General features: G+C 38.5%; 1 protein-coding gene across 2 annotated transcripts in view; it reads right to left on the bottom strand.

The window, feature by feature from the left end:
• APLF (aprataxin and PNKP like factor) overlaps positions 1-16,109 on the bottom strand; it is a 92,812-nt gene that overhangs the window by 28,209 nt on the left and 48,494 nt on the right. For both annotated transcript variants that reach the window (XM_068564899.1, XM_068564898.1), the window contains exons 6-7: positions 13,294-13,478; positions 504-859 (exon numbers count right to left, since the gene is read on the bottom strand). In XM_068564899.1, coding sequence (XP_068421000.1) covers positions 504-859; positions 13,294-13,478 — 541 coding nt within the window. The remainder of the gene's footprint in view (positions 1-503; positions 860-13,293; positions 13,479-16,109) is intronic.

The raw sequence follows: 16,109 nt of genomic DNA, 5'->3' as shown, positions 1-16,109 counted from the left end.
GGAGTAACCAATCAGTCCAGAAAATATATATTCAGTTGTTTTAGAAGGCATCACAGTGACTCAAAAGCACCATTAGAAAAATATAAAGGAAAATGCACAAATATAAGATGCTTAAACACAACTTAGAATTCTCTTGAGAGTTATACTGTACACAGCAACTCTTTATGAAGCCATCTTTCCAACATCTAAATAAGACATTACATAAGCAGGTATTTCGACCTGAGTGATTCTGTTTTCAAGTCTGGATTCCCCAGGTCAGATCCCTGTATTAATCAGTATATCTACAATGAAACATTTAATCCCCCACAATATTTTAAAAGCCCCTAGCAGGATTTGCCAGAATGTATACTGAGAAAGTGCAAACCAGGAGAAACATGATAAAGCTCCTAACCTTTAGGCCAATGGGTTTTATTAGGCTTTTAACACACTATAGCATGTATCTACATAGCTATTATGCTGTTGAAGTAATGGAATTATATGCTAGCTGTAATTTCACTTCATACCTGTAGCAGTTTGCCCCATACATGCAGGATGTCCTCTTGACCTTGTTTTCTTCAGAACCCTGTGGAACTGAACCAGCTGCCTTGGCATGCAAAGTTTCAGGATCGGAGGGATCAGAGCCAGACTCAGGATGAGATCTTTGAGGCTCGTCATGGAAGGACTTGCCTTGGGCACTCAAACAACTCTCAGAACAACTCCTCGCCTTGCTGTCTTTATTTGCTGTTCCCTTAGTGGTGATTTTATGTTCAGGAACCTTACCAAGTTCCTCTACTGGGATTTCATTTCTCTGTGCATTAGTCATCATGTTATTTACCTCTGTGTTATCTAACGTGATTGCAGAAAATGACTGTGACATTTCCTATAACACAAATCAGAAAGTAAATAATAAATAAGAAAGCATGTTTCAAAAGAAATATGTAAATTTAAGCATAAAAGTGTGAAACTACAAGGTTCATGCAATATGTATATTTTAAAACGTTAAGATTCACATTTTAAAGTTATTAAAAATACCATTATCTCTGTCTCTAATTTAATAACTTTGAAATAGTCTACTGTTATTAGAAAAGGAATTTATAGCTGTATCAAACCTTTACAATCATGTCAAACATTCAGTGAAAAATAACCAGAAAAATACAAATGAAACATAAGAGAACGCAACAGTTGCTTTCATTTGAATATAATCTTTCCCAAAAAACCTACTAGGCTCTTAAATTTCCTGTTCAAGAATGTGTCACCAGGGCTTCCCTGGTGGCGCAGTGGTTGAGAATCTGCCTGCCAATGCAGGGGACACGGGTTCGAGCCCTGGTCTGGGAAGATCCCACATGCCGTGGAGCAACTAGGCCCATGAGTCACAACTACTGAGCCTGCACGTCTGGAGCCTGTGCTCCACAACAAGAGAGGCCGCGAGAGTGAGAGGCCCGTGCACCGCGATGAAGAGTGGCCCCCACTTGCCGCAACTAGAGAAAGCCCTCGCACACAAACGAAGACCCAACACAGCCAAAAATTAATTAATTAATTAATTAATTAATTAATTATTTTTTTAAAAAGCAACAAATGTTCAAGTACAATTGGTGTCTTAAAAAAAAAAAAACAAAAGAATGTGTCACACTCTTATGCCCTGTTCTTATAATTTCTTATAAATTACTGTAATACTTTATTTCTACCCTCTAAATATAATCATGATTTTTCTTCCTACAGCTGAATGATGAAATTGCTCCTCCTTCACAGAAAAATTTGCATTAAGTTATGAGCAACTTAGAAAATAAATGATTCCTTTGAAGTGGTAGGAATAACAGTTTCAGTTTAACCAATTAAAGGCATCTTAAATCAAGTAAATATTCTCATTAGCGGTACAGGACCTTTTTTAATGTGCACTTACCACCAGTAAGTACAAAGAGTAAGCCTAGTCTTATCCTATTAAAAATGACCTTTTAATTACTTATACTTCCTGTGGAGTGAAAACATTGCTCAGATAAACCTCAGTCCTCCTGGTAAGGATGTGATGACCACGTACTAGATACACGTGAATGTTCACTCCCATGTATAACTAAGAACTCATGTATGCTGGCTGTCTTCCAGAAAAAGCTGGTTTTAATGTTATGTGATATCTAACAGCTCAAATTTCTTGAGAAGGTATCAGCATGACTTTTTTTTAGACTAATTACTTAGGTGTTTTGATAGGTTTTTCTTTTCTAAGAAACACAGTATGCCAACTTTAAAATGTTATCCAAACTGACTAAAGACCTTGCAAAAAGAATCTAGATCTAATCATGGCTCTCGTATAGCAGGTAATAGATAACCAATCACGTGACCACCTCTTGGAGCTGGCCTTCAGCTGGTGGCTTTCATGCCACATCCCGCTAACATATACACTCTTTCCTCCGAAGCTGCTCAAGTACACCCCAATCTCATCTCCCTCTGCTACAGGACCAACTAACACATGCCAGGATCTGGACCTGGCGGGGGTGGGGTAACAGAGCAATTCTGACCCACCTCCCCACTTGGCAGCCCCCCCACTGGGTCATCGCTCACCAATTTTCTTTTTTTCTGTTCAGACAGTAATGGGGTAAGTCAGCAAATCCACTGGCTAACCAGGTCCAATAAAATGTCAGTCTCTTTTTCCTGTTGGCGTCTCAAAATGCCACAATAAATTCTCTTAGAGCACATCTCTTCTCTTGATTCTAGAAAGGGAGAAAATAACTTCTTCCCCCAAACACAGCCCTCTCCCAGATCTTAAAACCTCCTTGTCTCTCAGTTCTCTTTGTATAAAGCCTGGGGGTGGGACAGTGAATACTTCTCACCCCTTCCAATAAGCCCCACAGGGAAAGTCTAGCTCTCACTGCTGGGGGGCTCCTTTCAAACATGAGCTACTTAACAGTACTTCTGTCCTCAGTGTTGGGCCTCAGCAACAGTTTTGTTGACAATAGGGAAAAATATCCCATTCAACGTCCTGTCACATTTAGTATAGGGGAAAAAAACCCGACACAACTAGGGAAATGGCTAAATAAAGTAGAATACATTCTTACTATGAAACACTGTGCAGAGGTTGAGAAGAATGAGGTAGATCTATATATATCTAAGGATTTTTAAAATTAAACAATATATATATACTATGATTCCATCTAGCTTGTAAAAAAAAATTCCCTATATATCTATGTGAGTACTTACTTGTGTAAATCCAAATGAAAAGATTTAGAAGGATGCAAACCAAAATACCAGTAGGCAATAAGACTGATGGATGAGGCAAATCAAGATTTTCATTCTACTGCACATGCGTCTGAATAGTCTAATTTTTGACAATAAGCATCTACTATATTACCACTTAAAAAATGAAAAGCAAACCAAAGAAATGAAATAAAAGATATGAAATGTAAAGCATCATATTTCAACTCCCTCTACCTCCATGAAATGTAAAGAAGGATTTGTTTTTTTAATATCTTCACGAGGAATATGTTGAACACGTTAATTTATTCCAAAAGAGAAAGGAGTAATAAAGTCACAGATATCAACACTATGGATCAGGGGTTCTCAAATATTTTAAGAGGCATAAAAACTGGAATTCATAATGTTCTTTATGGAACTCCATGAAATATTGATATTCAGTAGGCCCTTGGCATTCAAGAATTTAACATTTGTGGTTTCAATTATTCATAAACGGTCTCAAAAATCTATTACATGCAGTAATTTGTAAGTTTGCTGAGACATAAATTCGTACTGTGCCAATTATAAAACTCATGAGCCAGAGCAAGTCACTGAACTGGCAAATGAGAGATGAGGAAAGATGGAGGGTGCTCTGTACTTGGAAGAAGTAGGGGAAGGCAGAGAGCTCCACATTTTATGGCACCCACATGGCTTATGTCCTAGATGAGATGAAAATGTGAAGAATGAAGTGTGGGAGGCTACAGATTCATGACAGAAGAGGCAGATCTCCTACACTTTGTAAAAATACATGCTAGAGACCTCAGGGATCGGGGAGCATGGAGCTAATGGAAGGTGACCCTGGTGCTTGAAGGTGGCTAAAATGTACCATATTAAGGCTATTAAAGTAGCCTGTTAACTTGCCCAATAAGCCCTCCCTCGTCCCTCAACCATCTGAAGTTGTGGGTTTTTTTGGCCCCGCCATGCAGCCTGTAGGATCTTAGCTCCCCAACCAGGGACTGAACCAGGGCCCATGGCAATGAAAGCACAGAGTCTTAACCACTGGACGGCCAGGGAATTCCCCATCTGAAGTTTTAATACACTACAAGGGACAGGATAAAGAACTTTCCTCGATACAAGTTCAATGAAGTAATTTGTTGTTTCCAAGCTGCCCTTGGAAAGAATGTCTGTGCTAATAAATTGCCTTAAAACTCCTGCATCAATCCCATTAGCACCCACATGCTAAGGACTAAAAAATCCTAAACTCCAGCCCCAGCCTCACTCTTGAGCTTCAGACTCATATATTCAACCACTAGCTAGACATTTCTTCCTCAATATCCTATGCACCTCAAACTCAAAATGTCAAAATTGAAATCCTCCCTCTGTATTCTGTATTCTGGCCATAGTTTTGGCCAACATAATTTATCTATTCGTTCTAACCAGAACCTTGGAAGTCTATCTTTCATTTCTTCTTTCCTTCACTTTCCCCAGATCTAAGCAACAAGTGCTGAAGTTTGTTTCTTAAATATTTCTCTAATCCAATGCCTTTGTATCATCCTTAATGTCAATGCCTTGGGTCAGATTCTCTTCATTTCATGACACTGTCAATGCCCTTATCCCCCATTTTTATCTTATTCTCTTCCAATCTCTCCTCTGAAGAGCTGGCTTATGTAGTCCTCCTCAAGGTTCCCATAAAAATCAATGTGTTGTCGCTTTATTTTAGGATTTGAATCATGTCCCCCGTAAGACTATTTGCTTCTTATCAACTATATCTTATTCATCTTTATTCATTTAATCCCATACTCGGGCATACTGCCTTACATATAACAGAAAGACTGCTTTAGTGTAATGATTATTGGAATGGTCTTTGAAATAAAAGATTCAGATTTTGAATATCAGCTTTGCTATTTCCTAACCTTTGACCTTGAACAAGTTGATTTAAACTTTCAGACTCCCCTGGTCTGTAAACCAGGGATATTATCAACCAACTTTACAGGATTTTCTAAAAATTAAATGACATAAGTATATCTTAGTACTGGGTCTAGCCAATAAAAAGGGCTCAATAAATGACTGTGGGTGTTTTTTCAGTTGTTGTTGTTAATAGCATTATTTAATGCCACCATATTACTACTATTTGCTTAATGAACACTTGTTAAATGAATGAATGATTGCATGAATGAAAAGGTGTTTCTGTGGGACTGATCAGAGACATGCTATAAATGGTACAACCTAAATGGCCGATCAGGAGCAAAGGATATAGGATTCTTTGATGCAGTAAACAAGCACTAAGGAGCTCTGGGGGATACAGTCTTACTTAAGAGATAGCTATGTAAATAAGAGTTACACTCTTCACCTCTCTGTGTTATTTTGGTCAGCCAAGCCAAGAATCTAGTGTACTCAAGACAAATGAAGATACTCTTAAAATATCACCTCCCTACCAGCTTTCAGGAATAAACAACCTATTTTTGGTAATGTTTCAAAGATTTTATTGAACATCTAGATCTTTTGATATTCCTGATAACTTAAAATGTTTTCTTTCTGAATAACCTTGATTGCAGTCCTTACAGTTGGCAGAAAAGGTCTGACCTTTCTTAAAGGTTCACTTGTGACTATCAAACTTTATGGGTTGGTATAAACAGGAATACATGTATAGTACAGATTTTCCTCTGAAAAAAAATTTCTCTTCTTGGAAAAAAAAAAAAGGGCAGTTATATTGGTATTGCAAAAAATCAATAAAAAGAAACCTCAATTAAATAGAGTCAGGATACCAGAAGACAGAGCTCTCATGCCCTGTGATGAGAGCAAAGCCCAACAGAAAGAAGACTCCTCTTCTTTCCTGGCAATGATTCAGCCAATAAAAAGCCATGGACTCTTAGTTTACTATAGTCCGCCAACCTACTTTTCCTCTCTATAAAAGAGCTCTCCTTCCCTTGTAAAGGGAGAACTTGCAGCACATGGCTTGCCATGGTTATAGACCTCGAATTGCTGATCACAAATAAAACCATTTCTGCTGAAGAAATATCTGGAAGTCCATTTGTTTTAGGTCAACATTCTGGTGGCCTGTACGGGGATCAGAGAAGACCCCCAAAAGCTCCAGGGCTGGTGAGCAAACAGGTGCAGTCCCCACAATTGAGTCCACTGTGCTCACTGATTTTTCTCGCAGACCGTGGAGTTTGAAGGTACATGTTTCTCCAGGATCCGAGCTCATATCCTCTTTGCATTTGAAGCTCTCCAGGCTTTATCTGGAATCTATTTTAAGATTCTGTCTTCCAGGTTAAGGCCTTGTTCTGCATGAGGGTACTCATTTGGCACTTTGGTCTGATTTTGAGATCAGATTGTTTTAACTGAAGCTGGCTGAGAAGCCTCTGGCCTGGCTTCTCCAGGACCAAACTGTTTCCTTAGAACTGGCTGGTATTAGACCTGCGAGCTCTTTGAGTTGCGAGCTGTTTGAATTGAGCTGTTTAAGCTGTAAGTTGTTTAAGCTGTTTGAAAATTGTTCTTTTATTATAGAGAAAAACCTCTGAGAATTGGGATCCCAGTTATCTAAATATTTTGAGGGCAACCCACCCCCACAACAGGTACTTCAGCTGATTTTGTGTTTAAAAACCACAGTCCTTCCTCACAGGCATTTCTAACTAAATGGACCAACCTGACCAAAGGCAATTTAGAATATAAACGGCCATTATGGGAAACTTTTGAAATCCCCAAATTAATTTTCTTAAAACCAAGCTGGATTACAATAGCTCAAAAACTTCCAGAACTGAATGGAATGACTATTTTGATCTGAAATTTTGAGGCTTCCCAATGCTATCAGAAGTCTAAAATGGCCTCTCTGCAAAATAAGATTTTAAGAGTAACTGAGGCAAATGATTAAAGAAAAACAAAATAGCTTCTGAAGCTTCAGGCTCTTCTTCCTTAGCTGCTTCATCTCAGGCTCCACCTCAGGTGCCATCTTGTCTTTCTCCGTCAGCTCCTACGGTCAGACTCTGCCTCTGGCACAAACTTCCTCCTTCCTTTTATACTGTCTACACCTCCTCTGTACCCTCAGTGCCCCCATACTAACTCTCTTGCTAAACTTCCCCTTTTCTCTGAAACTCTCCCTACTCCCTCTTCCTTTGAAATTGCCAAGAACCTGTTGCTTTAAAATTAAGCCTTCTGAGGAGCCAGAGGCTAAACCCTTAATTTCTTATATTCCCTGAACTAAAGCTGAACTGTGAGGAATAGTCAAAGATTTTCCAAAAGTAACAGAAGATCCTCATAGATTTACTGAGGAATTTAATATAGTCATTCAAACTTGACAACCTGGTTTCTCTGACTTACATCACCTAGTTCATATATTTGTCAGTGAAGGCCAGGCCCAGCACTGGATAACAACTGCTAATTGGGAAAATCTTGAAAGGTCTCTAGCATTACAACTGGGAGACCAGCCCAGTAACTTATTATATGATCACACTTAAGCAATCATGAGGCGACTTCATCAGGTAATTCCTACGGCTTTTCCAAAGCCTGTTGATTGGAACAAAATTCAGGCTTGCACACAAAAATCTGATAATCCTGTTCATGACTATTACAATCAACTTCAGATTGTTTTAAAAGAAAATTCTGGTCTTCTTTCAGATGTAGATTCCACCTGGGTATCTGTTAACTCTATGTTTATTAATGGGCTGAACTGGGTCCTTTCCTTTCTAGTAAAAAGGACCAGGATAGAACGGAAAACGATGTCCACTCCAGATTTAGCTAACGTGGCAAACCAGCCCACTCAAACTCTAGGTGGGTAACCGTGCCCCCCCCCCCAAAAAAGACTACTAAAATTCTTAATCTTCAAATCCAGCAACTAAAAGACTCCTAAACAAAACCAAAACCCTCCTAGTTTCTGCTATTATTGTGAAGAGCCAGGACATTGGAAAGAGACTTTTACAAGTGTAAGTACTTCAGGCCTTCAGCCCTCTAACCAGCCTTTCCAACATCTGCCCAATTCTCAATGACAGGACCCTGATAAACTGCAGGGGCTCTTCCCAATCCTCCCTCTCAATCGACTTGGAGAAACATTTCTCCAGATTGGGGATGAATCTCTTCTAGTCTTAACTGACCCTGGAGCCATACTCTCAGTGCTCAACCCCACTACTATAAAGCAGTCCCTAAAACAGCTCAAATAGTGGGATTTCTAACGAGCCTCAAGAGTTTCCTCTCTCTGAACCCATTCCCTTTTGTTTAGGCCCTTTGAGAGATGCACACCCTTTTCTCCTTAGTTCCTCTGCCCCTATTCATTTATTAAGCTGAGACTTCTTAAAGAAGTATCATGCTGGAATTTCTTTCTCCCAAAAGGGGGAAATAATTCTAGAATTTGACAACAGTCATCAAAGTAACCAATCAGGTGAATTAAATGATCCTTTGACATTTTTTATTTGTTTTGCCTCTGATGGCACTAGAGCTAATTCTGGAAACACTGATCATTTGTCCCTAGTGAATCAGCTGCCACCCTCCTTATGGGCAAAAACTCCAACTGATACTGGCAAAATTCACAGCGCACCTCCCATCAAGATTCAAACAGAGCCCTCAAAACCACTTCCAGAATTAATTAATATTCCATAAGAAAAGAAGCCCTTAAAGGCATAAAGCCCATAATAGAACATTACAAGGCTCAGGGTCTCATTATCCCTTACACCAGCCTGGTAAGAAAACCTAACGGCTGAAGGTGGAGGTTCATCCAGAATCTCTGAGCAGTAAACAACACTGTTATCCCTTGACACCCCGTTGTTCCTAATCCCCATACATTACTAACATCCATTCTTACTGGAAGTAAATTCTTTACTGTTACTGATTTATGTAGTTCATTCTTTAATATTCCAGTTGATGAAGCTGGCCAATACCTTTTTGTTCTCACTTCGGAAGAAAAACAATTCCCCTGGACAGTAACGTCCCAGGGTTTTGCTGAGAGTCCTTCTTATTTCTCACAAATCCTAAAGCCTGATCTGGATTATATAAAGTTCCCTAGAGGTTCTACTTTGTTGCAATATGTGGATGATTTGCTTCTTTGCTCTCCTTCTCAATCATCCTCACAGGAAGACAGTACTCACTTGCCAAAGTTTTTAGCCTGAAAGGGACATAGGTCGTCAAAGAAAATTGCATTTTGCCCAAACCCAGGTTCGATATTTAGGGCATCTGATATCAGACAAAGCTACATGTAGATCCAGATACACTTCATGATGTCCTAAGTTTTCCCAAACTCCAAACTAACCGACAACTGCAAAGTTTTCTCAGGATAGTTGGTTACTGCCAAAATAGAATTCCAAATTTCTCTCTATGGCCAAACCTCTGTATGCTTTATTAAACAATACCAACCATGACTCAAACTTATGGGAAGAACCAAACAACATAGCCTTTAAGGCCTTAAAGTTGAGTCTGATGAACCGGCCTGCCCTTGAGAATCCCAATTATCAAATTCCCTCTTTTCCTTTTTGTATATGAAAAGGAAGAGAATGCCCTTGGGGTACTCACCCAAAACCACGGGGTCCACCATCAACCCACACTGCATTATAGCCAGTAACTGGACCCTGTGGCACAGGGATACCCTGCTTGCCTTAAAGCCATGATGGCCACTGCCCTTTGGGTTAAGGCCACCAAGAAAACTGTGGGATCCCCTCTAACTATTTTTGTAGTTCATGCAGTAGAAGCCCTCCTGAATTCTCATCACCCTCAATATTTCTCAGCCAGCTGCCTCACCTCCTATGAAGTCCTTTTGTTAACTGCTCCTCGCATAACTCTTTTATGCTATAATAACCTTAACCCTGCTACTCTTCCCCCCTCTGTCACGGAAGAAGTCCCTCTTGACTGCTTAACACTGACCGATCACCTCCTGACTCCTCATGATGATTTACAGGAAAGATCTCTCAGTAACATCGACTTCTCATGGTTCACTGATGTCCTTATTTAAAAGGTAACAATGGCAAATATTATGCTGGGTATGCTTTGCAACTCCTTTTGATGTTGCTGAGGCAGCATCTTTACCAATGGCTACTTTGGCCCAACAGGCTGAATTATACACTCTCAAATGGGCTTGTACGTTAGCTAAGGGCAAAACTGCCAATATTTATACCGATGGTACACACTTTAGGAGTAGCTCATGATTTTGGAATACTGTGGAAGCAGTGTGGCTTCCTTACTTCCAGCGGAAATAAAATTTTAAATGGCTCTTATGTTCAGGAATGCAATATTTTTATCTGCCACTTTAGCTATTACTAATATTCCGGGGCATTCTAAACTTGACTCTCTGGAAGCTAAGGGAAATCACTTTGCTGACATTTCTGCAGGGAATGCTGCCCTGAAAGGGGCTAACAGCATTCTGTTGGTCCAAAGGAACATTTCCCCAAATGATAACTTAGAAAAACTGGCTAAAGAAGCCCAACAGCTGGCCTCAGAAAAGGAAAAACAAGATTAGAAATTCAAAAATTGTTGGTCTGATAAAAAGAGAAAGCTCTGGTTTAGACTAACTAACAACCCAGTCCTACTGGAGACTCTAAAATCCCCACTCATCACCCCTGTACAAGCATTAAACCATTGGTCTACCGACAAAATGATAGCATTCATGAATCAATACTGATGGGGAAACATTGACAAATCCACCAAAAGTATCTACCTCACTTGTCCCACCTGTCTGAAATACAACCCGAAGAAGTCTGTTGGTACTGCTCCTAAACAATTTAAACTGTCCAATGGACCACTCAAGGTCTGACAACTTGCTCTGGCTCGTGGATATAAATATGTTTTAGTAACGGTCTATGTGCTTTCACATACAGACAGGCCTCCATTGCAGACAGGCTACTGCTTCTTCTGTGGTTAAGGTCCTTTTAGAAAAGACTATCCCTACCTGGGGAATTCCTCTCAAATTTCATGGTGATCAAGGAACACATTTTACTGATCAGGCACTTCAACAGATCTGCTATTTAGCCAGTTTTACAACACTTCCACTGCGCTTACCACTCTCAATTCTCATTCAGGTGAATGCACTAATGGCATTATTATGACTCAATTGGCAAAATTTGTAAAGGCCCTCCAGATACCTCACCATTGGTCCTTCTAAATCTCAGATCCACCCCTTCTGGAACTCATAAAGCTCTCACCCTTTAGGACAGCCACAGGATGCTCAATGCACTTGGCTCTTGCTTCTTCTGACTCACAACTGACAAAAGGAGAGGTACTCCAATATTGCAAAGGCCTAACTGCTTCTATTACAAATAACCATGTTTTGGTAGAGCAATCTTTTCATAGTGTACTTGTGGGAGATGATGACCTTAAACATCACCTGGCAACCTGGATACTTCGTCCATTGGAAAAAAACACCTCCAGAAGAACTCTCTTCAACCTCACTGGAAAGGCCCCTATCAGGTACTGCTAACCAGCCCTTGTGCCGCCAAACTCCAAGGAGTGGACTCTTGGATTCATGCGACACACCTAAAAACTGCACCGAACCCTGACTGGCCCTGCACATCATCTGATGACCTGCAAGTAAAGATTTCCCATAATTGAAGCCGCATCTGATGAGACAGCTTTCCCAAGATATCCAGACCAGGCCTGTTGGAAGATTGTCTGCCAAACCTTTGATGATGACATAACACTTCAGATGCTCTCCAATCTCTATGATCTTGATAACATAGAGACTTTAGATTAAAAGTGCCTGAAAGTTCCTCCTCCTACCTCTCCTTGATACTTGAATATGACTGCAATAGGTTTCCAATCTGTACTTTCTCTCCAATGTGAGACACCACACCCAGCAAAGGCCTCTCCTGGCATTAAGGGACAAAAAGCCACTGAAACCAGAAAACCTGATACTTGATCAGTAGTGCTTTCAGAGAAAGATCTTGATCAAAGGGGGGAAAATGTAAAAAATTAATAAACAGAGGCTTCAATTAAATAGAGTTGGGAGACCAGAAGGCAGAGCTCTCATGCCCTGTGATGATAGCAGAGCACAACATGAAAAGGAAAGACTCCTCTTCCTTCCCGGCGAGGACTCAGCCAATGAAACACCGTGGACTCTGTTTACTACAGCCCTCCCAACTTCCTTTTCCTCTCTCTAAAAGCATTCTCCTTCCCTTGCTGTGCAGGAACTTGCACGTGGCTCATCCATGGCTGCGGACCCCAAACTGCACCGATGATCTTAGTAAGTCTTTACAGTCAATATATGAGTCAGAATACATTTTGTTTTCATTTATTAAACTTGACTCCGTAAGTAAGCAAAGGAGTTGAGCCTATAGTGATTACACCCCACGTCTCTAGCTTGAGGAAAGGATCTTCCAGTGAAGAGCAGGATCTTCTCTAATGGGAGAGGAGGCAAGAGTGAGGGGAGAACTATAAAAGGTCTGACTCTCTGTGATAGCTGCTGGAATTTCCATCAATCCAGTGCATGCTATTCTAAAACCAATCCTATTCTCATGGCTCTCAGTGAGACTAAATAGATGGGGACCCACAAAGCTTAGCCACAGGTCTACAAGGATCATGAAAACTGTCAGCTAAGGCCACCCTACTCCTGAAAGGAAGAATACCTGATCGTTTTGTCCGAGGGCCATCTCTCTCTTTTTTTCCCCCTTCTCTCTCTCTTTTTAAATTCATCCAATAAATAGGCCTCATTTTCTTAGAGCATCCAGTACCAAAGAATGCTTCAGTCAGCCAAACCATTCTAGTGACTTAGCAAAAACTGAAAGAGGAAAGAAAAGATTTAAAAATACTGCAAGTTAGTCCAGAAGTAATCCTGCAACAGGCTGTTAAGAACTACCCATTTGTTGTTCCTCTCTTCATACTTATCAAGAAAAAGGTAGTTACAGGCAGTCTGAGAATGACCAATAGAAGAAACCAGATTTTCAAAATGGAGGTACCAAATTATGACCAAAGCCAAGTGTTCTCCACCTTTTTTTCAGTCTGAAAATTTCTAAATTAAATAGCTTTGTTTTCTACATTGCAAGTGCTATATTAAAGATTAGTTTCAGTAAGCCAAAAACCAGAAACAAACAAAAGAAAAACTGGGGCTGGTTTTTATCTTGATAAACTCAATATAAAAAGCATTTTTGCTTTTTCCTTGATATATACAGCATATGATTATTCCTAACTAGAACACCTGATGAAGAAAATAAACAATCAAATTATGAATTTTTTAAAAATCACCTTGGATGAAATGATAGACTCTTCCTGGTCAGCATTTCTGCACTTTTTTCCTGCGTCTTGCTCTGCTGATATACTTTCTGTACTTCCTGATGAAATTAATCGCTTTCTTCCCTGCTGTGTGATGTTTACTTGGGTTTTGTCTTTGCAGATTCCTTCTTTTCCACTTTCCCGGATTACATTATTATCTTAATCACACACAAGTACATAAACACAAAGAAAAAGAAGAAGAAAATTATCTCCTGTACCTTCAAATGTCAATAATCCACACCAAAAAAAAAAGACAGAAGGAAAGAAAAAAGAAAAAGGATAAAAGAGCACGTAAATTTAAAGTTCTATTTATATTAAGGCCAATCTCCAATCTGAAAATGCATATTTGCAAATCTCAAAAAGTATTAAGCAGCCCCATGGCCAAGAGCTCCAGCCCTGAAGTCATCCTGGCCAAGATGCTAATGTGGGCAGGCTTCATCCTTTAACTGTTTCACCTCACCTCTCTCAACTTTGGTTTCATCATCTAGAAAAAGGGAGTTATAATAATAACTGATGGAGTTATTAGGAGGAGTAAATGAGGTAAGATATATAAACTCTCAGAGTACCACATGTATGTTAGTTATCATATACATTTTTTAAAATTTTGGCATTGAATTTCTCTAAGAGAAAATCTGACATATAGCTATCCAATGAATTTTACATATACTTACTGAGCCTCTATCATCCACAGTGAGGAATACAACTTATGTTACCTTAAATACAGATTAAGTACCTAAAATAACTGAAAAGAGCAACCTCTACAAACTTCACTGATAAAGAAGACAAGTCTCAATAACAATGGATACTGCATTGCCATAATACTTATTCAAGGTTCAATGTAGTGGGGAAACTTAAATCAGCATCATATTTTGTTAACAAATTCATGAATTGTCTAATCAGAAAAGAAAAAAGATCTACTTATTTTAAGAGGAAAATCTTCATGGTTAGTTGTCTTTCTCCTCTACTTCATGAGGACAGAGACTTTCTGTGCCTTGTTCATTGTTCCCCATTTTGTGTCTCTAGTATCTAGACCTATGCCTAACACAAAACTGATACTCAATGAATATGTTTGAGTAATTGAATTGTTAGCATAAACAGAAATTGTCCAAAGATCCTTTGAGAGACTGGATACAGGTATGTAAGGCAATCTGTAGTCACTATTTTAATGTTCTAAAGCAAAGGTTAGCAAACTTCTGTAAAAAGCCAGAGAATAAATATTTTAAGCACTGTGAGCCATGTATTTGTCACAACTACCCAACTCTGCCTTTGTAGTGTGAAACCAGCCATAGACAACACATACATGGATGAGTATGGCTATGTTCCAATAAAACTTTCTTTACAGAAACAGGCAGTGGGCTGAATTTGGCTCATGGGCTGTAGTTTGCTCACAGCTGTTCTAAAGGATATTCAAGTGCCCTGAAATAACACACTCTCATTAAATTCAGAAGAGAAATACTAATATAATACTGTCCATATTACTGAACAGAAAAATCACTGAACCAATATAAAAGTAAAGTATTTATCAAAGGAAACTTATGAAAAAACTATCTAATAACTAAACTCAGCTTCAATTATTTAAATCTTTGTTTTGAATCTAAATTAGGGAACATTTCACATCATTTTAGAAACTGGCAGAAATAGGACTAAATAAAACTGACTAAACAGTTTGGTGAAGCAAATGACCAAATATTACAACAGTTATGAATTAGTGAAACCAAGGGAAATAATCAACTATGATACTGTTTACTATGCTAGGAACTAAAAAACTGTATATTAAATAAGGCACAGCTTTTCCATAAATGACAGTTCACCACATTCCAAGTGTCACAGATGTATATAAAATTCTAAAATTAAATATATGTATATTTAAAATATTCAATTCTTTAAAATTCCAAATGATATACTATAAATATTCCTTCTAGGGACCAGAGCTCATTTTTTTTTTTTGCATAGGAAGAAGTCATTTTGATATTGTTAAAATGCTCTTCACAAAGCGTATATAAAATATATAAGTTAATTGGCTCATAACAATCTTTATATCTGGCATATAAAATATTTTTCTAAATCCAGGATAGGTATACTTAAATGATAGAAATATAAAAGAAATTAGCTATTAGAACAAATCAGTTTATTTTAAACAATTACTAACTGCATTTATTTACATGAGCAGTTACACTAATACTATATGAATGCTAGCTCAACTATATGCATATATGTCATTAAAATCACAACCATCCAATTTTATCCTCCAAAGAAACCACTCCTAACAGTTATAGTAACAATTTGATGCGTATCCTTCTCAACTTTTTCCTAAGTATAACCAAATATATTTACAAATACATATATATATACAGGGCTAAAAGTATACATGCTATTATTTCTCTGGGATAAATACCTAGAACTGGAATTTCTGGACCAAAATGTGTTATACATTTAAAGATTTAAGAGATATTGGCAAATATCTCTATTTAATGTCTCTAAGTAACTTTAAAAGGCTATGCCAACTTATACGCCCACCAACCATGTTTGCTGATACCCATTTTGGTCAGTACTGAATATTATCAATTGCTTAGATTTTGATGAGCTTAATAAACAGAAACTGGTATCTGGCTGTTTTAATTTATATTTCCCTATCTGATAGTACTCGTATATTTATTGGCTTTTTGTATTTATTCTTCTGTAGTACAGCATATAAAATGCCCAAAATTTCTACCAAGTTCTTTCTTTTGTGTTACTAAGTAGACAATTATTAAAAGCCTTCTATCTATTTTTATAACTGTGACAGATAA

Source organism: Eschrichtius robustus, chromosome 15 (genome assembly GCF_028021215.1).
Source record: "Eschrichtius robustus isolate mEscRob2 chromosome 15, mEscRob2.pri, whole genome shotgun sequence".
NCBI lineage: Eukaryota > Metazoa > Chordata > Mammalia > Artiodactyla > Eschrichtiidae > Eschrichtius > Eschrichtius robustus.
The sequence above is the reverse complement of the archived record's forward strand: the minus strand, read 5'-3'. Positions and strand labels throughout refer to the sequence as shown.